The sequence below is a fragment of the Prionailurus viverrinus genome, chromosome F2 (assembly GCF_022837055.1).
Source record: "Prionailurus viverrinus isolate Anna chromosome F2, UM_Priviv_1.0, whole genome shotgun sequence".
Lineage (NCBI taxonomy): Eukaryota > Metazoa > Chordata > Mammalia > Carnivora > Felidae > Prionailurus > Prionailurus viverrinus.
In genome coordinates, this window is record NC_062578.1 from 12,890,862 (window position 1) to 12,918,643 (window position 27,782).

Sequence of the window (27,782 nt, forward strand, 5' to 3'; positions counted from 1 at the left end):
AATGACCTGAAATCTATTTGGGTAATGATGTAAAGAGAGGATTTTGAAAAAGGAAATACCTAACTAATTACACCAGCATAACCTGATTTTCCTTCTTTATTCCAGGACTTTTTAAACCCACTCCAGTATGGCTTTCAACTCCCATCCATTTACTCAAATAGCTTCATCTATAACACCAATAATCTCTATATTCCCAAATGCAATTGATACTTGTCAGTCCCCAAATTCCAATGGCAATAGCATGAAACATATTCCCTTTCTTTCTGCTCTTTAACATTCTTTTCTAATGATTTTCCTCATGTCTCGCTGGTTGTTCATGCTCCATCAAACCTCAAAATGTTGGGATTCCCTGGAACTCAGTCCTGGGATTGCTTGTCTACTCTCTCTATACTCACAAAATTTTATCCATTTTCACGGAGTTAGTACCATCTTCATGATGATGGCTCCCAAACACCTATATCATCAGTCTCACGTCTCGCCCATCCAGTTCAGATTGGCATATCCAACCCCCTCCTTGACATCTCCGTCTGGGAATCTTACATCATTCCTCAACTTAAAATGTCCACTATGAAGCCTTGATTTCCTCCCCTACACCAATTTCTTCTATGTCCTAGTTTTCTTCTCAGTAGATGGCCCCATCATCCAACAGTTTTCAAACCAAACCAAAGGCTCCCTTTATTCCTCTTTCCTTCACAATCATCAGAAAGTTCCATCAGTTGTGATTCAAAAATACGTCTCAAATTCTCCACTTTCCCTTCCATTTCCACTGCTGGGACATTACTCCAGGCCACCATGATCACCTCCCAGATTGGTACCCAATCATTGCCTAACACAGTGGTTCCTGCTCCGGTGCTTGCTCCATCCATTCAATTAACTAGGAGTGGAAGTAATTCTTTAAAACATAAGTCACATTATGTCATACCTCATTTAAGTATTTCCCCAGATTCCTACTGTACTTGGAATATAATCCAAATTCCTCACTACGTTCTCCAAGTTCACAACAGACCTGTCACCTGTCTCTTTAATGCTTAAGCATTAAATGCTTAATTAAAGTTTAGTTTTCTGTTACCTGTAACAGGAAGTACCCTCACTGACACAGATGGGGAAGAAAAGAGGGTTTAGGCACAGGATTGATACAGCCAAACCTGTACTTTTGAGTAGATCACCCTAATGGCATCATGACAGAGAGATCTGAAGGGGACAAATGTGGAAGTGAGAAGATGGGCTAGAAGGGCTACCACTTATTGTCCAGGAAGGTGATGAGGGCTCAACTACATCACTAAAGCCACAGAGAAAAGAATGGATTTGAGAAGCCCATTCAACAGGACTTGGGATTAGCTACAGAAATGGAGGGAGTGTCAATGATGACACTCACATTTCTGGTTTGGGAATGCAAGTATATATTGATGCATTCAGCCAAGTCAGGGAAGAGGAGTAAAGAGAAGGTTGGTGGGTGTGTGAAGATGATGAGTTCATTCTTTTTTTTTTAATGTTTATTTACTCTTGAGAGAGAGACAGAGCATGAGCAGGAGAGGGGCAGAGAGAGAGGGAGAAACAGAATCCGAAGCAGGCTCCAGGCTCTGAGCTGTCAGCACAGAGCCCACCCAGCACAGGACTTGAACCCATAAACTGTGAGATCATGACCTGGGCCGAAGTCAGACGCTTAACCGACTGAGCCACCCAGGAGTTCCAAGATGATAGGTTCATTCTCTGTCCATTCAGGTTCCACAGGAGCACAGACACTACAGGCTGGGGTAAAGGTGCACAGTCCAGAGCCCCACTACCCCCAGAAGGAACTCCCTTAGCAGTCCCTGCCATGTCCTCTCCTGGTTTATCAAAATGCCTGAAACGTCTCTGGAAAGACTGTACTTCTAATACAGGAACGGCAGGGCCAAGATGCATGTTGTGATGTTTTGTCTCCTATATAAAACAATATATGTGGGGTGGGATGGATAAAGTTCTTCCTAGGGATGTGGGGTTTCCATTTGCTGATTCTAACTGAATAAAAACCAGACTCGGCTATGTCCTTCAGAGAGAACAGAGTAATCGGAGGGAGGAACAAATCTGAAGGCAACCCAGCCTGCCACGTGGAGATGAATTTGCGTGTACGAGGTGCCTCCACAGCAGGTGGGTGAACAACGAGGGCAAATCTCGTATCTCCACGTTGCCTCCACCCCTCCCTATCTTCTCCCATTTCAGTCAACTGTACTATTAGAGATGCTGCCTAACCAAGCTCAAGTGCCGTAACATTTCATCTGAAAACTGACAATCAGTGGCTCACGAATGAATTCTAAGAGTAACTTGTAAAAATTCCCCATTACATGTTCCCGGTGGCAACTTCCTGCCGTTCAAGCCCATGGACTCCAGAGTCTACTACAGGCCCCACGCCTAGGTCAAATACCAGCTTAGCGACTTCCAGCCTGACGTGGAGCCAGCCACTGACCTCCCTCCCATGTCAGCCCTTCACTTATTAAAAAAGCACAAAGATATTTATCCCACCTCCTCCTCAGTGTCCACTGTAAGGAACTGAAATAACATACGTGAAAGAACTTTGCAAACTGTTGGAATCTCTGTAACTCTAGCTGGTGTCAAGGCACCACCGTGTAATATATGCATCACTTCTACTTTTTCAGAAACAATCCCTTCACTTTCAAAAAGAGTCTGTCCAGCTGTACAGCAACATAAAGGACCCAACTTTCAACCCATCCCTGCCCAAGGCTAACCCCTTCCGAACAAATCACCTCCCCTATTTAGACTAACCCTCCTCATTTTCTATTGTGCTGTCCTGTTTTTTATCTCTGTTGTTGCACTTTTCATAACCTTTGCCTACTTTACCACGTTTGACCACCAGAATACCAACCCCAGGAAATAGAAATTCTGTCCATTTTCAGGCTGGTCCTCCTAGCCCCGAGCACCATATAGACAGCCAAGTGTCCAAGGCACACTTGTTGAATACATGAACGTAATTTTAATACAAAAAGTAAAGTGATTTCTATAAAACTTACCTTCTAAAATTATGTTTGAATCTTCCACAGTGTTATCTTAAAAAAAAAACAAACAAACACACATTTTACATTAACTCACACTGCATCCCTAAATTAGCTTATCTCTACTCAGATACCTAAATTTGGCTAATTTTAGAATGGGGCTTCTTATATAGAGAGACTCACAAGTATTTATATTAGCATATCAACTTTAATCCCTAAATTACATTAGAAGAATATACCAAATAGGCTAATATCATTCCTGATGACATAAAACTTGCCATAAATAGGAAACAAATATATTGGCAATATCCAATTACTCCCTTGGAGACTTGAAAATATATTTCTTTTATTTATTTTTGAGAGAGAGAGAGAGACAGACAGGGAGGGGCAGAGCGGGGGAGGGGCAGAGAAAGAGGGAGACACCGAATCTGAAGCAGGCTCCAGGGTCTGAGCTGTCTGTCAGCCTAGAGCCTGACACAGGGCTCAAACCCATGAGCTGTGAGATCGTGACCTGAGCTGAAGTCGGACGCTTAACCGAATGGGCCACGCAGGCGCCCCGAAAATGTATTTCTTACTACATCTGTCTTTGTTCTACAAGTTATCTGAGATTTGATAAATATAAGGGGGGGGGGGTGGGGCTGACTTGTAGGAAACACCTGTTTAGAAAAAAAGCTTACCTGAACTTTCTATCCCTTCATTTTCTGATGGCTCGTATACTAGAAAATACACAGAAAAAATAATCCTTTAGGACTACATAACTCTCACTATAAGACAACAGTCATTGTATGGTATCGAGAGCAGAGACAATGTCTAACTCAGCCTTGAGCCCCTAGGGCTTAGTCACTGGGAAGCGGCAGGCTGCAGAGGAGGGTAGGGAAGGGTTTGTAGCCAGAGATGGGCAATTACATAAGCTTTCTTCACATAAAATGGGGGACATTAAGGTTCTTCCCAATCACTTGTGGTAGCACCAAGATCCAAAAGTCGTTTACTTCCTGACGGCACGCTCTTTTCCATTTTTTTCATGTCTTTTCCCTTTGTTTGGGGAACAACTCTCAGACCTTCCATGGGGGCGGAGGGCAAACACTCCCGGTGCCAGCCCCTCCGAGCGAGGGTTCAGCTGGCAGGCCCTGAACTCACTGCCTCCCTCCTCCTCCTGTTCACCTGCATGGGGCTCAGTGGCTCTCAGCTCTGCTGCAAAGGAGGCTCGGCCTCTTCTCTCGGGCTCAGCTGGGTCACAGCCTTTTCAGTCAAGCTTTTTCCAGCCTTTTCCTTTCTCCAAAATGCCTCAAATTTTCTGGTTCACTGAGAATGAGCTTCCTTATTTTCTACCATTTTCTACTATTTTCTTTATTCCTTTTGACCATCTACTATAAAAAATTTCTGAGTACCTACTATCTTTCAGATAGTACTCTCAGTGCTGGGGTAGAGTAAGGGATGCCAATTTTTAATACATCACCTTCTGTCCTCCTGGTGGTATTTGTAGGGCAAAGGAGCCGTGAACGTTCGCTTGCTTTGTCACTTTGAACTGTGTTGATATTTAACCATGCTCCAGTCTCTCCCAACTTAGAAAAAAAGCGCTTACTTGAGCCCCTTCCCCTCTGTTCCCTCTCTTCCCTCCATTTCACCATCTAATTTCTTCAAAGAATCATTTACATTTGCTGTCTCATCCCTCACTTCCTTCCTCAACCAGGTCTTGGGCCCTGACTCACCCCTGAAAGGCTCTTCCAAGACCACCAGTGAGCACCTCATTCCAACTAATGGACACGTTCTACCCTCTCCAGGTTAGATCTCTCAGCAGCTCCTTCCTTCTCAAACATGACTGCCCTTGGACTTCAGTGTGACCATGTTCTCCTTTTATTCTTTCCTTTCTCCTTCTCAATCTTCTTCATCAATTATCCTTGTCCTACTCGGCATTCAATGCTGGCTTTCATCAAAGGTCAGCCACAGAACCTCCCATCTCCCCACACCGTCCTCCCTCCATAAGTGACCTCAGCCTTCGGCTTTGATGACCTTTTATAGACTCATGATTCCCAAACTCACAACTACAAATTAGAGGTCTCTGCTGAGATCAAAGCACCATCAATAGGCTTATTAGATATTCCCCCAGATATCTTGACATATACTATCAACACATACAGACTGGACTCGTGGCCTCTTGGTCCGTTCCTATTTTCCAGTCTCACCTGTCTTAGGAGTACGGCACCGCCATCCATCAAGGGCACAAGCCAGAATGGTGGATGGGGCTCCTGACACCTTGCTCTCTTCCCCCAGCTACACCCACACAACATTCCTTGTCAATTTTATCTCCTTACATGTCTCAGCTTGTCCACTTCCCTTCACTGCCATCACCCTGGTTAAAACTTCACTGCCATCACCCTGGTTTCTGTCTGTCCATGTTCACCTGTGTCCATGGAAGATGGCTCCTGCCAAGGTCACTGGGAGGCTGCTGCAGTACTAGGTCCGACGCACGTTTTCTCAGTGCTCACCTCGTGTGGGTCTCCAGCAGCACGAGACGCTGCTGACCATCCCTTCCCTATAACTCATCTCTTCTGACTCCTCTTTTGGCAGAAATGTGACTCAGGGCAAGATCAGATTGGGATAACTGCACACTAAACTCACCGGTCCCCCCATATCCACTCTTGTCTCTCTCCAGTCTATTTGCTGCATGTCAGACTGATCAATCTTTACAAAATGCGTATCCGATTCTATAGTGCCTTGAACAATGCCCTACGGGAAGGTGACCATCCCTGATTACTGACAGGCACTCTCTGCAGCCGGGACATATTGCAATCTCAGCCCGTGTCCCTTACTGCCAGCACTCCAGACACCTTGGATGCTTCCTGTGGCACTCCAGTCACCCGCCCCTTGCCTTGTCAAAGGCTCTAATCTTCACCTCAAACTTCAAGGAAGCCTTCCCTGGTCCGCTAACGAGGTAGGTCTCTTCACTATATGCTCTTGTTACACACCATACTTGTTCTTAGCAGCACTTAGCACAATTGCAACAAAATACTAAATTGAAGTTATTTGTGTAATTTCTACTCCCCGCTAAAATATAGGGTCCACGGTTATATGGAGCATGGGTGTGTTCTTCACCAGAACTGCTCCAGTGTCCTATGGTTTAGACATAAGGCAGTTAATACATATGGAGGATGAGAATCAATCAATCAGATGGTAAGATGTCATTTCTTAGGTACATCCGATGTAGGCTTGATGCTTTCTAAATGTTTTTATGTGGACAGCTGGGTCCCTCCCCAGCTTTCATAAGCCACAGGGTCTAGATGTGGGGAGTTTAATACACAATATATTCTGGGTTCCCAATGAAAAATGATTTTGTTTTCACCCTACTTACAGCTTCAGTTACACATGTTTACTTGGTTTCCCTAGTCTGGTTCCCGAATTTGACAAAGGTATCTTTTTAGAACAGCGAGTAATCTTCTATTCTATTAAATCCATTGTTTGAAAAGTTGACGTTCTATAGCCAGGTAATCCAAAGTATCTCACCAAATCTTGATGACCTCTTAGGTCATATTTATTACTCTTTCTTACCATTTTAAATTATACTCATTCTGATATTCTGCCTAAGAAAATACATGTATTGTTACAGCATTCTCATCAGCATGATATCTAATATTACACTTCTTTCAAGTTTGATTTTAAGGGTCTCTGGATCTAGTCTGCAAAATGCCTTCCAAACATGTTCCTTCTACCATATTTAGAAAAACACTATAATGAGTGGCAGAAATTAGGAAAGTATCCCAAGTCACATCTCTACATGTAACTTTTAATTTCCAAATTCCTATTTTCTCCTTCAAATTCAAAACCGAAAAGAAAATATAAATGCAATCATAGCAGCCAAGTTATTTAATTTCTTATAAAAATATTAGTTCTTAAAGACAGAACCCAGCATTCTTCCAGTGGCATCATCCATATCCCATTAGAAATAGCCACTGTGAATGGTCATCTTAGTAGGACCTCAAACCTTTAATACATATGCTTAATAAATTATCCTAACAGGTTTATACACAGCCGTTCCTAATTCTCTTCAACTGAGAATCACCAATTATCAGGAGACCACAAATTTCTTGAGAGTAGGGACTCTCTGTTGATCATATTTAAATGTTAAGCCCCCAAACTGTCCAGCACATGGAAAGTCCTCCATGTTTCGAGCACCGTACATTTCTTTATCGTCTTGGTTATACTCAGCTGACTTCTTTCCTTTGATAGAGCCGTCCTTGAAGGTGGTGGAATAAAAGTGATCCGCCCCTGGTTTTATCATTTCTTATTCACCATGAACTTAGGCATATCATTTACATTCTCTGACCCTTATTTCTTTCATCTGGGAGGTAGCAAAAATAGAGTCTACTTCATGGAGTTTAATGAAACAGCATGGGAAGTGTGGGGGCAACAAAAGCAGCTACAACGGCCTAAATCTGACTCTAGTGCCACTCGCACACAAACGTGCCCGGACTCTTCTCTTCACACCACTGCTAAGCCTGCAATGAAATTTGTGTGTACCTTTCTCATGCTAGCAGATCCGTCACTCTAAGAATGGGATCACTTGGTAGAGGCAGCTAGAGGAGTTAAACTCTGACTAGTTTTCCATGCACAAGACGTATTTTAGTCAAAAGACAGCTATGACTATAAAGTAATGAGGTAAGTTTTCGTGCATAATTTTTAACTGCTTCCTAGGGCGACTTTGCAAAGGGTTTAAGAAATTATTTAGTCAATGGCAGAATTACTGGAGGGGGTAAATGGTCTCCCCAAGTAAATTCTTTGAAAACTACCATTCATTTGGGTATTTTAAGTTGTGGTATTTGCAGCTTAAAACATTATTCTCCACACTCTACAGTCGAGCTTGGAGTATATTTTAAAACAAGAAGATGGCTTAAGGTTAAGAAGTGTTTTCACGAACCTGAGGAGAAAGAATGAAGTATGGCCCTTTGTAGCAACGTGGATGGAACTGGAGAGTGTTATGCTAAGCGAAATAAGTCATACAGAGAAAGACAGATACCGTATGTTTTCACTCTTACGTGGATCCTGAGAAACTTGACAGAAGACCACAGCGGTGGGGAGGGGAGGGGAAAAAAAAGTTAGAGAGGGAAGGAAGCAAACCATAAGAGACTCTTAAAGACTGAGAATAAACTGACGGTTGATGGGGGGTGGGAGGGAGGGGAGGGTGGGTGATGGGTATTGAGGAGGGCACCTGTTGGGATGAGCACTGGGTGTTGTATGGAAACCAACTTGACAATAAATTTCATATTAAAAAAAATAAAATAAACACTCAGCCAGAGGGAAAAAAAATTTAAAAAAAAGAAGTGTTTTCAAACCTGGTTCATCATAGTCTTGGTATGTAATGTCATCTGCAAAAAAAGAGAATAAAATCAAAGTAAGTATTAAATGAGTCATTCAGTGTCATTGCTTAGCTAAAAAACACAACTTCATCTCAAACACAGAATTCTATTCCTTGCAATATTAATGTCTGCAGTCAGTGATCAGTGCCTCTGCCCCAAAACGAGACAAAACGACAAGTACATTATTTTCATAAAAATCCGTCGAACCGGCAGAAAGCGCAATACGCAAAAAGGAGCATTAATGATTAACATCCTATTTTGCGGTGCCAGTGTGGGTGAGGCAAAATATGAAAGCCTGATATATTTTTAATCATCTAATCTCATTACAAAGCAAAAAGACTTGTATTAGGTGTGAAAATTACTCCTCTGACACCTTTGAAAGAAAAATCACCGTGTTACCACAGCACTGCAACTGTAAAGCCTGAAGAGATGTTTACCGTTAATGAAAATATTCGTCTGATACCTGCATCATGGTATGTTCTCTCCTCGCCGCCTGCTACTGGTTCCATGGGATCTAAAAGGAAAAAACATACACCTCTGCCAAACGTGAAAAAACCGAACACGTTACCAGACACCATTCTAAGGTATTTGCAGATTAATTCTCATCTTCACAACTGTGTAAGATAGGTATTCTCGTTATCATTCAACGAAGTTTAAGCCGAATAAAGTTCCATGATTTGCCTCATCACAAATGGGAAGGAGCAGAACCAGTCAGGCTCTACCACACTGCCTCGTTAACGTCCCAGTATCCTTTCCAGTGTCCTGTCTACAAAGAGCAGAATCCCAACGGTGGTTTGAAACACACATCTCCTTGTTTCCTCATTCGTGCAGGTAATATTAAACTATGTTCAGAAATTTCCATAAATGTCTGGGCAATCAAGAATGGTTATGAGTATTATAAAGAGCACTCGGGAGTCGAATCAGAGTGAATCATTAAGCCTGGGGGAAAATGGCCTTGGCCAGTGCTTCGCACAGAAACACATATCACAAACCTGGATTGTCCTGTTCGTACATCATCTCCTCCATATCCTGGTTATAGACCTGTGAAGCTATAAATTAAGAAATGATGAGGAAACTTCAAATGTGTCTAAAGAAGGATTACACTTGATATTCAAAATAGGAAAAGCACAAGATCTAGTAATGACAGAGGTATAAAATCACCTTATAACGATGCTCCCATTTATATTCACTCATGGAACACCCAGGTACTACCTTTGCTAGATGCCTAATGGAAAGCTGAAGAAGACAGGACCCATCATCAATGGGTTTCTAATCGAACCAAAATGGTGAAGCTAATATTCTCACTTAAATTATGCATATCAACTGTATTCAGCAAAAGACTAATGAGGCAGAGACAGACAGACAGACAGACAGACAGACAGAGACCACAGACCTAGCAGTACAGGTGAGCCTTCCTCCCATCCACTCAGCAAGCGCCTGCCGCAGAGTGTGCCTGAATAGGGATACAAACATTTCCTAGCCCCTTACACTTGAACTTAAGACCTGAGTACTCCCAGACTGCCATATAATTCTAGTATTTACAGATTTATATTGTTGAGCAATATAGGTCCTAAGTGACAGCCAACAATATGACGTGGTCCTCGAGCACAGAAAGAGGGATCTACTTCAACACTGGAAGAAAAACTGGCCAACACAGGCTTACCAAAAGATGCCCATCTCCAATACGGCCATATCTTCTGGGCACGTGTGACCAGTGACATTACACAATTCTGACTTTTCATGGGCTTTGTAATTTAAGATTACAAAACATGTACTTCTATTGTATCTTCTGACCTAGTAATCCCACTACTGGGAATGTATCCTCAGGAAACAGACTTCAAGAGCACAAAAACTAGATTCACAAAGAAACATATATATGAAATTATGATACAATACATATATGCCATATATAACAATTAGCTATATATATTGCACATTTTATGATATATTACAAAATACAATAAATAATTATAGATAATTACAAAATACAATAATAAATAATTATAGATAATACATTCTCTCTCTCATGATGTTCTTTTACAGGAAAAGACTCATTTTAATAATAAAAAAAAAGAATAGTATTAAGTTTAAATCTCACCTGTCTCTTCTACATGGTAACTATCTTCAATTTCTGGAAAGAAGAACATCAAATCAATAGTACTACTTTCATAAAACTGTACGCATATATTCCGCAGATGTATATTCTGAATGCTTATCATTGATTTTATTTTGAAAGTAAATATTAACATAGAACACGAAAATACCTATTAACTCTCTGCTAAACACTTCATCTTTCACAAGAACTACACTTAGAAACGCCTACATTTTCTCTTCAATCCACTCAATACCACCATAACCTGGACTAACGAGGAGACAGAATAACACAGGGACAAGGCTGGACCCAGGAAAGGGGCGAATTCCTAGTCTACTTCACATTCCACGGCGGTGTCCTATTTTCTAGAGCAAAAGCACACTGTCTACAGATGGGAACATAAGGAAGAACGGAGGAGACTTTCTAAGACGGGGAGCTGAAGGGCAACTGTGTTCCTAACTGAACCCGCACACCCCCAATAGCAAAGTGCTACCAACACAGGGTCCTCACTACTCCTGTGACCCTTGTTAATGCGACAACTGCACAAGGTATAAATATTTTTAATTTCTGAAGACTTTTAATAAACAACTTTTAAGTTCACACTGAATCTATGTTCCAAATTAAGATAAAGTCAGAAAGTAAGGTTTTCTCAATTTATAAACTTTTTAGAAGTATTTCTTTCTACCCCCAATCTATAACTCCTAACCTCAAAAATCTCAAGTTCCTTATATTTCAGATTATTTGAGTGTCTTAACTGAAATCTGTTATATAAGCAGCATCTAAGACAAGGACAAATTCCGAGGACCTGTTAATCTTCCTGAGTCATCTTGGCCGAAGACAGGAGGGAGCAACAGATACCAGGGAAATGTGGAAATCATTTTATCAGCATCCCTACTCAGCAGTTAGAAACACTGTTTGTTCCCAGAGAAATTTTAACAGACGTGACAACTAAAGGTCCAAAGTTCTAAAGCTGGTCTATAAATGCCTATTCTTGATGCACAGTGCGGCTGAATTCAAATACAAGCTCAAAAGCATTTTGAGTGTACATTTTTCACAGAAAATTATGTGTTGTATACAATTTTGCAGGTTGGTATGGAAACCAAACCATCACTGGTAACATTACTTCTACGGAAAAGTGTATTTCCAACCTTGACAACAGGCACGAATGTTAAATTTCTGGAAATACATTCATTCATAAATCAAGAACTTCTTGCTTCTAAAGTAGTTTTCCAATACATTGAATGTTGTGAAAAATAGATATACTTTACTTTTATGCTTTAAAAAAGTCCTAGGAACCATTTACCAATTGTATTGTGACCAGGCTATCCTTCCACTCAATTTTCAGCCTGGACAAGGGCTATGGCCCCACCTGGTTCCCACTGGCTATGAGCACAGGTGTGCAAGGCTGAGCTTGTTCATACCCAGCAGAGCAGGATGTGAAAAAATAAACAGCCTGGCCACACTTTCACTCGCTCCCGGCTGTACTTTGATATGATCTGGTGACCTTTTACAATTATCCATTTTCGGGGCCCCATACCCCAAACATTACAATTCACTTTGTGTAGAGTGCGTCACAAGTATTCTTTTTAAAAGCTCTCTAGGTGATCTGAATTGCATCTAAGATTGAACACCATAGGTAGGCATATCAGTCTACCTTATGTGGACCATATTCGCATTCTCTCTTTGAATCCATGGCTCTACGGCTATGGTTCTAGACCTTCCTACCTTGATTGCTGCTATGGATTTCATTTATTACTTGTTTCTCACAGTCTGCCTACCTGTTAAGACTCGATTTAGGCTTGGCTAATCCCTGAACCCTGCCAGACACCTCTGATCCAGATCCTCTGTGGCTTGTGGTCGTGTGTTGTTGCCTGGGTCCTAAAGCAACTCAACCACGGACTCTGATGGTTATGGAGGGACATGATGCGCTATATGGTTGACTGGGGGCGGGTGCTGTCGCTCTTTTTCTTCAGTTTGACTCTTCAGAAATGAAATATGCATCTTAAACGATGTTTCAGGGGATTCCTTTTAAGTATAAAATTATATACATGCCATTATATCATTTGTATGTTCACATATGCTAAGTAAAACAACATCAATCAATCAGAGTACAACACTTATGGATTAAAATCTTTCAGGGCACTGGCTGGCTCAGTTGGTAGAGCATGTGACTCATCTCAGGGTCATGAGTTCAAGCCCCACATTGGGCACAGAGCTTAGTTAAAAAAAAAAAAAGTAAAAATGTTAAAAAAAAAATCTTTCATGAACTCATTAAAGTCTTAAAGGGCTACTTTAAGAAAAAAGAACAGAAAATAGATACCGTGAGAACAAAACATATGTACTTGTTTAACAAGGCTTCAAATAATTGCAGTAGGGTCATATTAAGGCATAACAGAGCACAAAATCTATGAAGAAACGTTTTCACCATCACAGAAATGATTTCTCTCTATAGGGCAACAGTGAATGACGACAGTCTAATTTGCCTTCTGCAAATGATCCAAGGTGAACTACACAACTGGTATTTAGCCAGCATTTAACTTAAGATACTGATACAGGACAGATGTCACCAAATCATGGTCTGTAGCTCAGAGCAAGCCCGACTCCTGACTTTGCAAATAACGTTTTGCTGGAACACAGCCATACTTACCCATTTAGATACTGTTCAGGGCTACGTTGCACTACGACTGCAGGGCTGAATAGTTGCAATAAAACCTACATGGTCTGCAAAGGCTAAAGTATTGATCCTCTAGCTGTTTACAAAGAAAGGTTGTCAATGCCTGGTTTAGAGGCTAAGAACTGTATTCTATAAACTGTGATTATGGAGTTTATGTTAGAATAAGAGCCTGTGATAGACAGCCAAGTAAAATATTTCATCAATTTTCTGAACTTCTTCTAATACACGACACTCCAGGAAGAAGTATACAGTAAAAGTAACATGCTAAAGCATTTCACTTACTTTCTATAAAGAATTCGTATATCCTGGCAGTTTCCTTAAAAGTGCTTTGACTCAAAGTTGGGATATATATTTATTTTAGGGGGAAAATTAGTTGTTTTTTTTGGGGGGGGGGAGGATTAGTTTTCATTGAACTTTTCAGCTTCAACTTAAAAGTAAACCATAAAGGGGCGCCTGGGTGGCCCCGTCGGTGAAGCATCCGACTTTGGCTCAGGTCATATCTCACGGTTCATGAGTTTGAGCCCCGCGTCGGGCTCTGTGCTGACATCTCGGAGCCTGGACCCTGCTTCAGATTCTTCTTCTCTTTCTCTCTCTCTGCTCCCCTCCACCCCGCTCTCAAAAATAATGTGCTTGTATGTATATGTATATGTATGTGTATATACACAAACCAGATAAAAATTAAGTATTTGTTTTAAAGATATTCATGAAGGGGTGCCTGGGTGGCTCAGTCGGTTGAGTGTCCGACCCTAGCTCAGGTCATGACCTCTCAGTCTGTGGTTTGAGACCCACATCAGGCTCTGTGCTGACAGCTCAGAGCCCGGAGCCTGATTCGGATTCTGTGTCTCCCTCTCTCTCTGCCCCTCCCCGACTCATGCTCTGTCTCTGTCTCTCAATAATAAATAAGTGTTAAAAAAAATCATAATAAAAAACTAAAGATACTCATGAAAACTTCAATAATCATAACAAAAATTGCCTATCATGTTTTGCTCTGAAACCAGAGACATGTGTTCTACCTTCATGAAATGCTCCAGCGTCCAGAGGCTCAAATCTATCATCTGCGTCACTTCCTATAAGGAAATCGTCATCTTCCTGCGGTGGTTTTCTGGCTGGTCCCTCCTCTTCTTGCTGCATATCGTCTCCTTGAACAATGATAATGAACAACGTGTCACAGGTCCGCCACGAGGGTCCACAGGCAGCAGCTGACACAGGCACATGCCCCGTCCCGCTGCCGGGCACTCCCTAGCCCCCGTCTGGTCCACAGCACATGCCGTTGCCCACTCTGAAGCTCTGTCCTCACTCCGGTCAAGTGCTCGTCCACCTGAGCGGGGGACAGACCTTGCTCTCACTGGAACGTGAGCTCACCAAGCACAGAGACCTCCTCTATTTTATTTACTATGTATGCCCAGCATCCAGGGCCTATGCCTAGCCATGGGAAATGCTCAGTAAATATTTAATGACTGAATAAATGAATTCACAATTATTAATATATCTGCCTCTTCATTTATCACTAGGTTAGAGAAAAGGTCACCCTGTGACCTCTCTCATTGAGAAATGGCATAAAACTCCATGTAACAATCTTAACTAACTACATACAAATATTCTATTGCAAAGAACAGCTAGACACCTCTCTAAACCGTATGCCAGGTCATCCGTGTTAGGTCACCTGTATTATACTTTGCATCTAAAGATTACTATGTTTAGCCTGTAAGTTATGCAGAAATGCCCATTTTTCTCTTCTGAGACTTTGATGACACACTGAACTGTTCTGCTTCTTTTGTGTAGATATTGGATATGCTACATTATCCTGCTGCAATGTGGTTTAGCTTGTCAGTATGGTATAAGAAATTCCCCCAACGGTAACTTGACAGGGCTTCAAGCACAGAACGTCCTGTATATAACGCTCTAAGCAAACAACTCAAGCGACTTAGCTGGGCAGGGCAGTACAGTGGTTAGGAGTGTGAGGTCCGGAATATATGAGTCCGGATTTAGTTTTGCCACACCAGCTGTGCGACCCCGGAGAAGTTCCTTACCTACTCTGTGCCTCAGGGTTTGTTTCTATGAAAAGGAAATAATAATACCTACATATAACACCGTCATGAGGACTCAAGCACTTAGAAAACTGCCTAGCCCATAATAAGCACTTAGGTGTTAGTGTTCTTGTTGTGTCATTATTTTCATCATCATCATTGTAATAATAATGCTATTTCTGCTGCCACTGAGGTCTCCTCAAACACTGCAGGAAGGAGGGCTTCCTTCCTTCACTTTCAGTATGACCCGGCGATGCTCTCAAGCGTCACTGAACTACGTGGGCCCATGTATGTCCACACTACGTGTTTTCTGTATTTCCATCTCAGCCTGCTACATTGTTCTCCTCGTTTCAATTTTCTGCCGCACACCAATCACCCATTCCAATTCCTGTCACTGACTTTACCATTTTCCTTTTTCCGTATTCTGTCTGAGCACATTGTTTTTTCCTCACTCTTATGTCACCCAGTGCAACTGCATGGTTTTTACGTGAGCAGGATTTAGCTCTCTCAGTCACCGCTGCTTAATGGAAAGTCCCCATTTTCAGTAGGGAAACCCAGTAAACAGCACACAGCGACAGCCTGGTATGAGGAAAACAGTTCCCTGAAGGCTGGCTACAGTTGAGGCACTGCCCTCTGCAGCCGTTAGGTACTAATATCCCACTTTGAAGGACGAGAAACTTGGCTACAGCCACACAGCTAGTAAATGGCAGCTGCAGGATCTGAAACACAACAATGAAATACAGAATACTGTGGACAGAGAGTCCACTGCAAAGAAGGTGGTCAGGGAGGCCACGTTTGGTCGGACACGATGTGAAGACTGGAACACACGTGCGCCAGTAAAAGATGTAAGTACCGAGGCTCCGAAGCAGGGATAGACTTGGGGATGCCAAGGAAAGGAGGGAAGGTCGTCTGGGCTCAAGAAAAGCAACTGAGGGGAGAAAAAGACCAGGCCACATACGGCACATCACACACACACCAAACACAGCCCCAACTGGCTGCTACCGCAGCGGTCATGCAGGAGGGGACGGTGACGCTGACACATTGCAGTCCAGATACGTGCTGGAGGCAAAGCCTGCAGGACCTGCCCGGGGCTTACACAGGAGGCGAGAAGAGGAGACAGAAAACAAGGAAACACCCCGTTTTTTAGCTGAAGCTACTAAGGGGAGGGGAGACCATTACCTAAAATACAAAAGAGTGGAAGAAAAGCGAAATCTGGGGGGCAGTGAGGGGAGAACTATGAAATGTAAAGGAACCAAGAATTCTGTCTTAGGTACGTTTTGAGTCTGAGACACCCATAAAACATGCAAATGGATATGATAAACCGGGAGCTCAGAGGAGAGACAGGGCTGTACACAAAGGCTCAGAAACAACACAAAAAACATGTACGGCCACGGCCTCTGTGAATTCCTAAATAAAGAAGAGAATAAGTCCAAGAGGAAGGCTTGGGGCCAGAAACCCGGGCATGGGAGACTTGACTGCTCCCCTTCTGTCTGGCTTCCTACACCCACCTGCCTAAATGTCTACTGTGTCTGCCCACACTTCTCTCTCCCCAGCTGTGGCTAAATTTGGTTTGAGTGACCATCTTGAGCCCCTTGGATCCCCAGTGCAGCCTGCCATCTCATCACCCCCCACCCCCCACCCCCGGCACGCTCCCTCCACGTGTGCTCACGCTGCAGACAGAAGCATGACACCCTCCAATGTTCAATTGCTCTCCGAATCAAGTGCAAACACCCTTTCTCAGTCGCTCTCCACCTATGTAACTCCGTGTGCCAGCCACCCTGAACTACTCTGGGGTCCTCTTTTCCTCTAGACTTTCATACATGCCACGCCCATCGCTTAGCCCCACACACCCGCCTGGCGAAGCCCTACGCTCTCCATCCTCCAGCTACTAAGTCAGAATGCCACTTCTTCTAAGAAGCCTTTGCTCACCCCAAAGTCTAGGCAAGGTGCACAGAGCCACTTACATTTCACCATTACAGCACTTACCTCATCAGACAGAAGTCACTTATTTATTTAGACTGCATCATCCTTAGGTTAGGTTAAAATTTAAAAAAAAAAAAAAAAGACACAGAAAGGGAAAGCTTGTGTGTGCTGATAGAGGCAGGTACGTGCTCGGGTAAAGCAACCCTCTGAGCTGAGGAGAACCTCCTAATGAAAGGACACAGGCTCCTAGACCTCGAACAGCCAAGGGGCAAAAACCTACACAACCGAGCCAAAGCTGGTCTCCCCAGCAGAGCACAGACGGAACCGGATGGGCTGCTTTACGTGGAACCCCGAACACCTAAGACTGACTAAGACAGTTTAGCAGAGCTGCTAAAGCAGAGTTTCAATGATAGAGGACCCCATTTGTTTTCAAGAAACAGAATTTTTTCCTTCAGGACTCTCTTCAGCTCACACCAAACCATTAGCCGTATCGGGATACCATGTGTTCTGCCTTCTTGGAAACCCCTTCGTGAGTTACATCTTGGGGTTATCCTCTCTGCTTTTATCAAGGGATGTTTCAAGAAACGGTCTCATAAAATCTTAAAACATGGCTTTCGAGAGTATCATTTAGTATTCTCTGTACAGGACTGCACCTAAGAAATGTCTGAGATGTAAGAGCTAGGATACCGCTTGGTATCCTCTAAGTAGATGGCGTGTTCATTTCCTCTCTGGAAGTATGACGCATATAATTAAAAAGTTTCTCCTTTTGCTTTGGCGACCACCCAAGCGTGCAGCAGAGTTAGGCTGACGACAGCACCCAGATAGCCCGTTACCGCCTGCGTGGTTCTGTTCCACTTTCCTCCTCCCCGTTCCTGCCATCTGCTCTTGATGTCTCACTGGTCTGGACTTGTTTAGTCTCATTTATCCCTACCATTTCCTTACTAAAATTTATGCAGTACGTTTCTTAACAGTAAGGCGAGGTAAAATAAAACGAGTCTAGTGTTCTTTCAGAAATACCTGCCCTTGGGGCAGGTGGGTGGCTCAGTCAGTTAAGCATCCGACTTCTGCTCAGGTCGTGATCTCAGGGTTCAGGAGTTCGAGCCCCACACTGGGCTCTGTGGAAACAACTCAGAGCTGGAGCCTGCTTCGGATTCTGTGTCCCCCTCGCTCTCTGCTCCTCCCCACTCACAGCGTCCCTCTCTCTCTCAAAAATAAATAAAACATTTAAAAACAACTTGCCCTCTAATAATTAAAAAAAAACACTTACTTATTCACATTTAAAAATAAAGTCCAAGTCACCTATGGGATTAACCATTATGTCAGCAAGCAATTCATGAGAAAACAGATTTTAATTCATACCATGTTCTGTATACACTGCCTCATGGTGAAGGGACTGAATTTGTTCTTGTACTTCATCGTCAATATTCTGAGGTCCTGAAATGATTACAAAACATAACTCAGGAGAAAAACTCTAGACATGAATGAAGAACGTGAAACATGACATCTATGTAGACACATGCAGTTGAAGATATTTGGTTAATCAACTATGCTAACCTTTTTGTATCAGTTTACCACTTTTTTCTCCATGTTGGCAAACGTGGTAAATATGTAAGATTGGTTTTATTTTGGCAGCAGATATAAATGTTAAACAAAAACCTCCCCATGCAGAATTCCTTCAGTTTCTAACTAACAAAATTCACAGTAATGATAAAATGAAGAAAATGGGATGGGCAAAGCTTTCAGAAAGGGGGGGGGGGATGTTCTAGGAAATAAAGATGAAAATGTGGAAGACGAGGTCACCACGCATTGAAGTACATGGTCGGCCACCGTCTGCCCTGACAAGTGAGGCCCCAGGCTGGTATGAGGGTGGAGAGGGGCAGGGTTGGCTGACCACTCCCCAAAGCTGAAGGAAGACCCAACGTTGTAACTGATAATCCTTGCAGCTCTGGAGAAGCCCATCTGACAGATCCACAGATGCAAACAGACAGAAATTACAAAAATGAACAATATCAGTAACGACGTTCTGACAACACCACGGCACGTACTGGATTATCAGGTTTATTACAACATCACACACAAGAAGCCATAACGACACTGACACTATTATAAATTTTCTGTGTAACAAACATCCATGTTCAGAAAACTGAAGTTGGCGAGACGTGGCATCACAAACTCTGTCACGTGAAATAATGCCAACCACAGCGGTTATACTGACAAGTTAATCCTCAATGACAAAAACAGGGTAAGCTCATTTGAACGTCAGGTAGGAAAACAGTTTAAAAACCTACTATGCTAATCACACTGGTTTTGTAAACCATTCCTGAAGCACAAGAAGTACCTTCTACTTTTATAGACGTTTGTATGTCACAAAGCATTTGTATACACATTTGCATAGAATTACAGAAGGGCCTCCCAATCTCTATTTTTCCCCCCTCGCCTCTCACAGTACCCATGACAGCTTCCTAACCAATTCCTGGTTTTATAACTGCTGACAGCAGCATCCACATAGAATATAATATTAGTAACAGAAGTGGACTATGGTGCCCTGTTCCTTCGCTTAACCCTTTAGTGGCTTCCTCTGCCCAAACAGATGAAAATCTAACTCCTTGGAACAGAATACAAGATCTCCGCAATTCAGCTCTCACATGCCTCCCCAGAATCACCAGCTACCAGCACTGGCTTTGAACTTGGTGAGTGCACCAGGCTGTTTCATCTTTCCATGATTCCGTGAGGCTCCTGCTTTCCTCTGGGAGGATTAGTAGAGGCAGAAGCTAGATTACAGTGAACTAAAAACTGAGTGGAAAGTAAGGCAAAGAAAGCAACTGTAGATTCCTTTTCCAAAAATCTGGCTAGTACGGCAAGAACACGGACCGGAGGCCAGATAGAAAGTACTGTAGAGATCGAGAGGGGGTTTATTTTATTGTGTTTTAATGAGAAGCATGTACTTATATCTGTAGAATAGGTAGACAGAGAAGAGAAAGAAGCCAAAAACCTAGATAAGAGAAAGGTTGAGAAGGCAACATTTAAACTAAACCAAACACTGCCAAGAAGTTGAAAAGGATTATGAGCTGAAAACTGATGGATTTAGGACAAGTGGTCAGATAATATATATTTATACATGCGTGTACACACACACACACAGTCTCTCTCTCTCCATATAGAGTAACGTTAACAAAAATTTTAAAAGGAGGGGCATCTGGGCGGCTCAGTTGGTTAAGCGTCTGACTCTTGGTTTCGGCTCAGGTCATGATCTCCCAGGTCGTGAGTTCCAGCCCCACATCGGGCTCTGTGCTGACAGTGCAGAGCCTGCTTGGGATTTTCTCTCCCTCTCTCTCTATGCCCCTTCCCCACTCACGTTCCCTTTCCCAATAAATAAATAAACTTTAAAGGAAAGGAGAAAGCAGAAAGAAATAGCACAACATTTCAGAGTAGGTATTACCTTTAAGAAGCATGATTTTTAAAGTATAACTTTATTGAGTACAAAATAATGTTTGAGATGCTAAACCCAAAGACATTTAAATAAGCACTTTTGCTCCAGAGCTAGGGTAGGATTGCAGTACTTCTAAAGAAATGGGAGAGAGGCAGTAAATTCTCCTGGAATTATGATTTGAACAAATAAAAAAAAATCAGAGAAGCATACTGATCTTAAAAGGGAAAAGAGAAAATCACACGTTACTCATCCGCGGTGATAAAATCAGCCACAGCACTTCAGTTGCCAGTAAACATGGAGTGTCATACCGAACACTTCCAGTAGGTGGCGAAACGAAACCAAAGTTTGGAGAATTACTAGGTAAACAGAAAATGCGCAGAAATTAAATAGTACTTTGTAATCAATATCACAGCATAAACAGGAAATGCTAGTAATGGATTCAAATTTCATTTGCCAATTGATTCACAGATATTAGGGGTTTTCATTCTGTGGGTCATAGGTGCTTGGGTGACTTAAGGAGGTATTTAAATTCATCTGTGAGTTCATGTGGATGTAAGACAGGCCTCACACACCATCGTATGGAGGTCTGGGAAGTCTCTGATGTAGAAAGGAGACTCCCGTATTACAAAGAATGGAGCCCATAGGCCTCTTCTACTAGACCATGTGACAAACGACAAAACTCGTGTAACACTACACATCTAATGGTACTTTCATTGTAAGAAGTTCTGGAACTGGAATCAAGAAACCTAGCATTTAGTTCAGGATGTTCTGAACTGTGCCATCTCAGGCAAAAAGCACCCATCTGGGCCTTGGATTCTTGATCTCAAAAATTAAAATTGTCCTGAGTATTTTAGTAGAAAACATTAAGTTTACTGCAAAATCTCAGAAGAGAAGAAGAAAAAGTACTTCATTATTCCATAAACACTGTGACACAAGTTATGGGTAAAATGATTCTGGAAACTGCATGCTGGACACCTGGCAGGCTGAGGCCCATCGGGTCAGATGTAGAGGTGAGCTTACCTGAACCCTCGGAAACCTGCTCCCCCAGCCAAGGGTATGGCTCAGCTTCTTCCGGTGGGACTGTTGGCTTTGAAGCAGATCTTTCTTTAAGGCCTGCATTTTTAGTCACAAAGTTAACTTAAGTTTTTTTTTGTTTGTTTGACATATTAAACCAGGAAAAACAATATTCTCAAACATTTCATCCATAGTACAAATAACTCAGTTTCCAAGACTCTACATACTACACGAAAATGTAGAAATGCTTAAAAACTCAAGTAGGAAAACAGTGCGCTCTTTAACTTCGCATGGGCCTTCAACATCTCTTTACCTAAGTTAACCTTTCATTTAAAAACAACAAAACAAAAAATCATTGCTTCAATGTTCACAAATCTCTTAAACAGTCACGTCTGAACTTGCCAAAAGAAGTTCAATAGTTCAAGCTCCTTGTGCTCAGAAATGATTAATGAATTGCTGCTTGAGCTCTGAATCCAGCAGTTAAGACAACTAAGCTACACTTGAACTTTGTTATTGGTTTGTATGCCATATTTTGATTTATGTATAATTTCTTGAAACCTATAGTTGAAAATGAGAACAAATCAGACATAACTGTTTACAACCTTCTAAAGGTACCATTTACAATCATACTATGCTATAAGGAGCTAAAAGATATGAAAACAAAGTTTTTTAATGTCTTAAGGAAAATAAAACATCAGGGTAAATTAACATGAGAGCTGATTTCAAAGTCAACGCCAGTCTAAAAATATACCAGACCAAATTAATTCTTTGACATTTTATATGTGGAACATTAAAATAAGTCCTCAACTGAATAGAACTCTTTAGAAAGCTAAACAGGGTTCAAGAGTCTGTCGATTCCACTTCCCAAATCCTGGCTCTTCACGACCCCCAGTGAGACTCTTGTACCAACAACTGTTACTGGAGGAAGTGTGTTGTGAGTCTAGAGTGAAAAGGTCAGTACAGAATCGAGAGGCACTTTGCCAACGTTGAGCACTTCATACCACGTCTAATATACATCCGCTACTATAGTCTGCTAAATTCTGTGTCTTTTACTTGCTTTTTGATTACACTTTTCCTTACTGTTCCCTTTTTATGTCTATTTTTCTCTCATGGACAAAAACACGATTCCCACCTTCTTCTCCCCAATCGTAAAGAGAATAAGACAGAGATACACAGGACTCTACCTCACGATTTATATTTGTTTTACGTACTTATTTCCCACACTATTTACACGAAAAGCCTAAGGCTATTACAACAAACACCAACGGACACAGTTGTGTTCTACTTCTAACTATATAGTGACTTCTAACAAAGGGATAATACACAAGTAACCACGGATCCTCAACGTTCCACTTCGGGGCGTGGCGGGTAGAGATGAAGGCCTTGTTAGTAAAACACATCACGTTTCAAATTCCAAGTTCAGGACTGAAAACTCCCGTGCTCTTTCGCCTTTAAATAATCCATTCTTGCATCTCCCAACAGTAAATGGAACAGGTTTGGAACTATTACTCATTGCTAAGTTCTGCTGAATGAACAGGGTAAACCTTCACAATCCTGTAACTTACCTTGGAACCCTGAGCACCTCAGAACATACCTGGCACGTAACAGGTGCCTGGTAAACAGCTCAGGGGCTGAACACACCCCACAGTGGGGCTGCTCTGCCGGTACCGATGACTGCAGACCTCCTCTGTGGGACCAGGGCTCCTCAGCTACACTAGACAAGCGAAAGGTGGGAAGGGGGATCCGAAACAATTTCCTACTACTACCAGCGAGGAGATTCCTATCTGGGCTCTAGAACCCACTGCTGCAGAACCAGGGGCCTAATTTGCCCGCGACAGTCCCAGGTTAGTCTGTTGTGCTAGTGTAAGTATCTCGCCCTCAAGAGCATCTCACTTTGGATGGGAAATCACGGGTCATTCTTCACTGATCCTCTAGGTAGCAGGGTTTCAAATCGTGCTCCATGGGTTCGATAAGCAGGTAAATATTTCCCCACCAAACAACAGAGACTCAACTGCCTGAAAGCCCCATTCTTATCGGATTTTGAGAAGTTTCATGTGAAAACAACTCATGATGGGAAAAGTGTTTGAAAACTACTAGCATTGCCAGTACTTAGCCATGAGGTTCTCCTCATTGTCAGCTTTCTCCACATCAACTGGAGTTATTTGTCTCTAAAATTGAACTGGTAAAACCACAGGAGAAAGCAAAAGCACATAACAAGAGAAAATATTGTGCAGTTTCGTTTTCTGCCCCAAGTGGTAGTTGAGTTCTAAATTTACCGATACCTGGTCACAGCTATTTTTCCAGAGGTGAAATCAGTGCAAAAATAAACAATATTGTAAACTTCCAAAAAGCTGAGGATCAAATTAACACATACCCTTCCCCAGACCCCTAAAAAACTTTCTAAAAACAACACCACCACACATTCTAGACTAATTATTACTTTGATAACTCATATGGAAGAATTAGCCATACAAGCTTTCATTTTGGTGTTTCCAGAAATTATACTGCCACCCAAATGCATTTTAGTCCACGAATGAGTGGCAGATACAGGTCTCATATAAGATTTCAGGTCTCATGTAAGATTTTAAGGCAGAAAGTAAACAAAATATTAAACAAGAAAAAAATACACATACGGTCAATTCAGAATCAAAGGAAAGGTAATTCAAATTGGATTTATTGTGAGGTACAAATGGCAAGGAGATCGCACCGAAATAAGTACTCAAAGTTACATTATGAAATGACTGTCATCAGTGTTGACGCTCCTGGGGCTGCAGACAACAAAACACGACTCACACTGGCTCGGGGGAGGAGGAAATTCACTATGTACTCTCAGGAGGAGCGCGGGGGTGAGCGGGCTTGCTCTGGGCGCTGGCTGGCTTCACCCTCCCACCGCCAGTCGGGGCTTCCCCCGCGGCAAGCTTCTCTCTTGGACCCCAGGGTGTCCAGAAGCAGAGACCCACCTCTTGCTCTGCCTCTCTGGGGCTTGAGGAAATCTTTCCCAGAAGCTGAAGCTTCCAGCAGTCTTCTTCCACTTAACAGTCAAACCAGAACCCATGTCCATTCCCACGCTGGCAAGAGTGACAGAACAGCCGTGGCACCCGCGAGTAACTATCTAGTTGCAAGTAACCACACCAGCCCCTGCGCAATTTGAAAAAGCAACTGTTTCCCTTAAGACACCTCGTTTTCAGTTCTTCGGGCACATCAGAAAAATTAGGAAATAAAAAAGTGCCTGCATTTAATAAACATAAAATTTTCCTACAATTGTCATTCAAAATGGAAGCTATAAAAGGTGACGTGAGCGCTTTAAATCAAGCATTCATAGCAGATTTGATTATGTGACACAGTTACCTTAGCCCAACATTCACTTACTTCATTCCCTGCTACCCCAGTACACCTGACAGCAATGGGAAATAAGTGTATTTTCTTCCCATAAATATGCTAACAGTTTAAAACTTACTAAGTTGCATATGGCATTCGTTCATTCATTCAACAATTATTTGGCACCTACTGATGCAAGGCACTGTTCTACAGAAAATGAGAACTGAAAAGCCCCACCTCTTACAGGGAGGGAACGATTTAAAAATAAGAAACATGAAATATTTAGAACATATTAGATGGGGGAAGGCAGGGGGCAGGGAGTGCCAGGCCATCAGGGAGAGGAGGAAGGCTATCTCCAGCGAACTGATGAGGAAAGGACTCGTTGACAAAATGTGAACAGATTCCTGAAGGCAGCCAGGGATGTGGCCCTGTGACTCACACTGGGGGAGAGTACTCCAGATGAGGCTCCGGAGCAGCGAGTACAAATTCCTCGGCTGGGGGCGAGGGGTGTGTGCGCAAGATGCTGGCAGTGGGGAAGAGCCACGGGGCCCATGCAGCTAGAGAGGAGTGAGGGTGTGCGAATCCGAAAGGCCCTGGGGCCACCGGATCGTGGAGCTATTCACACTGACTGAAAACGAAGAATTCGGTTTTCGTGAAGAATTCTCCACAAACCACTTCCTCGGCAAAATGTGGGAAAGAAAGAACCACAAATAGTGCTGTACTTCATAGGACTTCAGGCACTTAGCCCATAAAAGCTAAGAGATTTTAAAAAACTGGTTTATCGGGGTGCCTGGGTGGCTTAGTCGGTTGAGCGTTGGACTTCGGCTGAGGTCATGATCTCGCAGTTTGTGAGTTCGAGCCCCGCGTCGGGCTCTGTGCTGACAGCTCAGAGCCTGGAGCCTGCTTATGATTCTGTGTCTCCCTCTCTCTCTGCCTCTCCCCTGCTCATGCTCTGTCTCTCTCTGTCTCAAAAATAAAGATAAACATTAAAAAAAATTTTTTTAAATAAATAAAAAAATAAAAAACTGGTTTATCAATCTCTGGCATAAGATTCGGTAGTGCACAGACTGAAGGAAATTTTGGTCTCACCGACCCAGATTACACCAGCTGCCGTTATTCCAGGGGAAGAGCTCAGAACTGCTGCTTCTTTAAACATGAGTAGTCTAATAGTATAAATCAATATATCCCAGGAATAATCCTAACAGGTACAGGAACGTGAGAAATACTCCGGAAAATCAACAAGCCAGAAAGATGCACATACTGATTGACCGTGCTAATTGTCGCTGTTGCTCCTGGCTTCTGTAATCAGCAAACACGGATCTTAGCAGGCATCCCAACTTCAGCCCCATCAAAATTCTGACACTGCCAGAAACCAGAAGAGCTGCCCCATGATATACAGTAAGAGCCATTCCAGATTCAGCGCATCTTCACACGACTCAAGATAGAGACAAGATTGCAGGGAGAGGATGACCTACACCTCGAAAGAATAAAACTGCCGAAGGGTTGCTAAGAGCCTGGGTTTCAGGGCCACCAAAGGGTCTCCACAAAGGCTGGAACGGGGTGGACTCACGTTAACACCTGCCACGCGAGATGGCCCCAGGAGCTCGGGTTTGTGAATCAAGAGGGCTGTCGCTTGTTTCCACTGGAATCCCATCCTGGGCACATTCCCACCGACAGGACTGGGTTTCCACAAGTGTGTAAAGGGAACACAACTACCTCCTTAGAAGGGTTTTAAGAATTAAAAGAGATGATTTAAAACCAGCAAATAGACACACATTTTTTTCCCCACAAATTAATTTCTCCCTTCATTTCTTCTAAAAAAGTAAATTTACCGGGGTATCTGGGGGGCTCAGCCGGATAAGCATCTGACTCTCGATTCCGGCTTAGGTCTATGATCCCACGGTTTGTGGGTCAAGCCACGCATCAGGTTCTGTGCTATCAGCAGAGAGCCTGCTTGGGAGTCCCCCCCTCCCCCGGCCCCTCCTTTATGCTCTCTCAAAAAATAAATAAACAAAAACAAAAACAAAAAGATAGCATATTTACCATCTTCCCTGCACACACGCACACAACATGAACACAGCTACCAGCAATTTCCAAGGTGGTTAAAGCATACTGCAATTACTGCAGAAATGCCTAAGTTTTTCTTTAAAAAAATTTTTTTTTAATTTTTTTTTCAACGTTTATTTATTTTTGGGACAGAGAGAGACAGAGCATGAACGGGGGAGGGGCAGAGAGAGAGGGAGACACAGAATCGGAAACAGGCTCCAGGCTCTGAGCCCTCAGCCCAGAGCCTGACGCGGGGCTCGAACTCACAGACGCGGGGCTCGAACTCACGGACCGCGAGATCGTGACCTGGCTGAAGTCAGACGCTTAACCGACTGCGCCACCCAGGCGCCCCCCAAAATTTTTTTTTAATATTAGTCAACAGTATATACAGATCTGAAATATTTTTAAATGATCTGTGTTTTAGATGTTCATCATCCAATAAACACACATTGAATGCCTGTTATTCTCAGCCACCACTATGCTAGGTACTGGGCATAAATCAGGCTGGTAGAAAGCAAAATCCAGGAATGAAGTAAAGTAAGGACCATGGCAAAGGGAAGACACAGTCCCACCGCCTGGGAGGATCGCAGAAGGAGTCAGTGTAGACGTGATGACTCAGCTGGATCCTGCAGCAGAGCTGGAAGGTGGCCCGCCACCGGAGCGGGAACACATTCTAGGCGAGGCGAAGAGTGGGGTGGTGGCGACAGCTGGCTCCGGCTGCACTATTTTCTTTCTCGGCCCCTTGTTTATTTCACCACGTTTCACCGCAGGGATGGCAGTCCCCTCGTCACCTGTATCCCTGGTGCCCAGCACGGCCTGCCATGCTGCAGGCACTCAGATTATTTGTTGAACGAATCGATAAATGCAAAAGAGAGATGACAGAGCACATGGCTATTTATACCATTGCCACAAGGGACGCA

The 27,782-nt window shown here is 42.9% G+C and overlaps 1 protein-coding gene across 4 annotated transcripts in view; it reads right to left on the reverse strand.

Annotated features, from left to right (window-relative positions):
* The window catches only part of ASPH (aspartate beta-hydroxylase), a 232,648-nt gene that overhangs the window by 140,169 nt on the left and 64,697 nt on the right, over positions 1 to 27,782 (reverse strand). For 3 of the 4 annotated variants that reach the window (XM_047841783.1, XM_047841782.1, XM_047841781.1), the window contains exons 4-12: positions 21,505 to 21,597; positions 18,414 to 18,488; positions 14,118 to 14,243; positions 10,437 to 10,469; positions 9,331 to 9,387; positions 8,802 to 8,852; positions 8,315 to 8,347; positions 3,665 to 3,703; positions 3,006 to 3,041 (exon numbers count right to left, since the gene is read on the reverse strand). In XM_047841783.1, coding sequence (XP_047697739.1) covers positions 3,006 to 3,041; positions 3,665 to 3,703; positions 8,315 to 8,347; positions 8,802 to 8,852; positions 9,331 to 9,387; positions 10,437 to 10,469; positions 14,118 to 14,243; positions 18,414 to 18,488; positions 21,505 to 21,597 — 543 coding nt within the window. The remainder of the gene's footprint in view (positions 1 to 3,005; positions 3,042 to 3,664; positions 3,704 to 8,314; positions 8,348 to 8,801; positions 8,853 to 9,330; positions 9,388 to 10,436; positions 10,470 to 14,117; positions 14,244 to 18,413; positions 18,489 to 21,504; positions 21,598 to 27,782) is intronic. The other variant, XM_047841784.1, reaches the window with a different exon arrangement.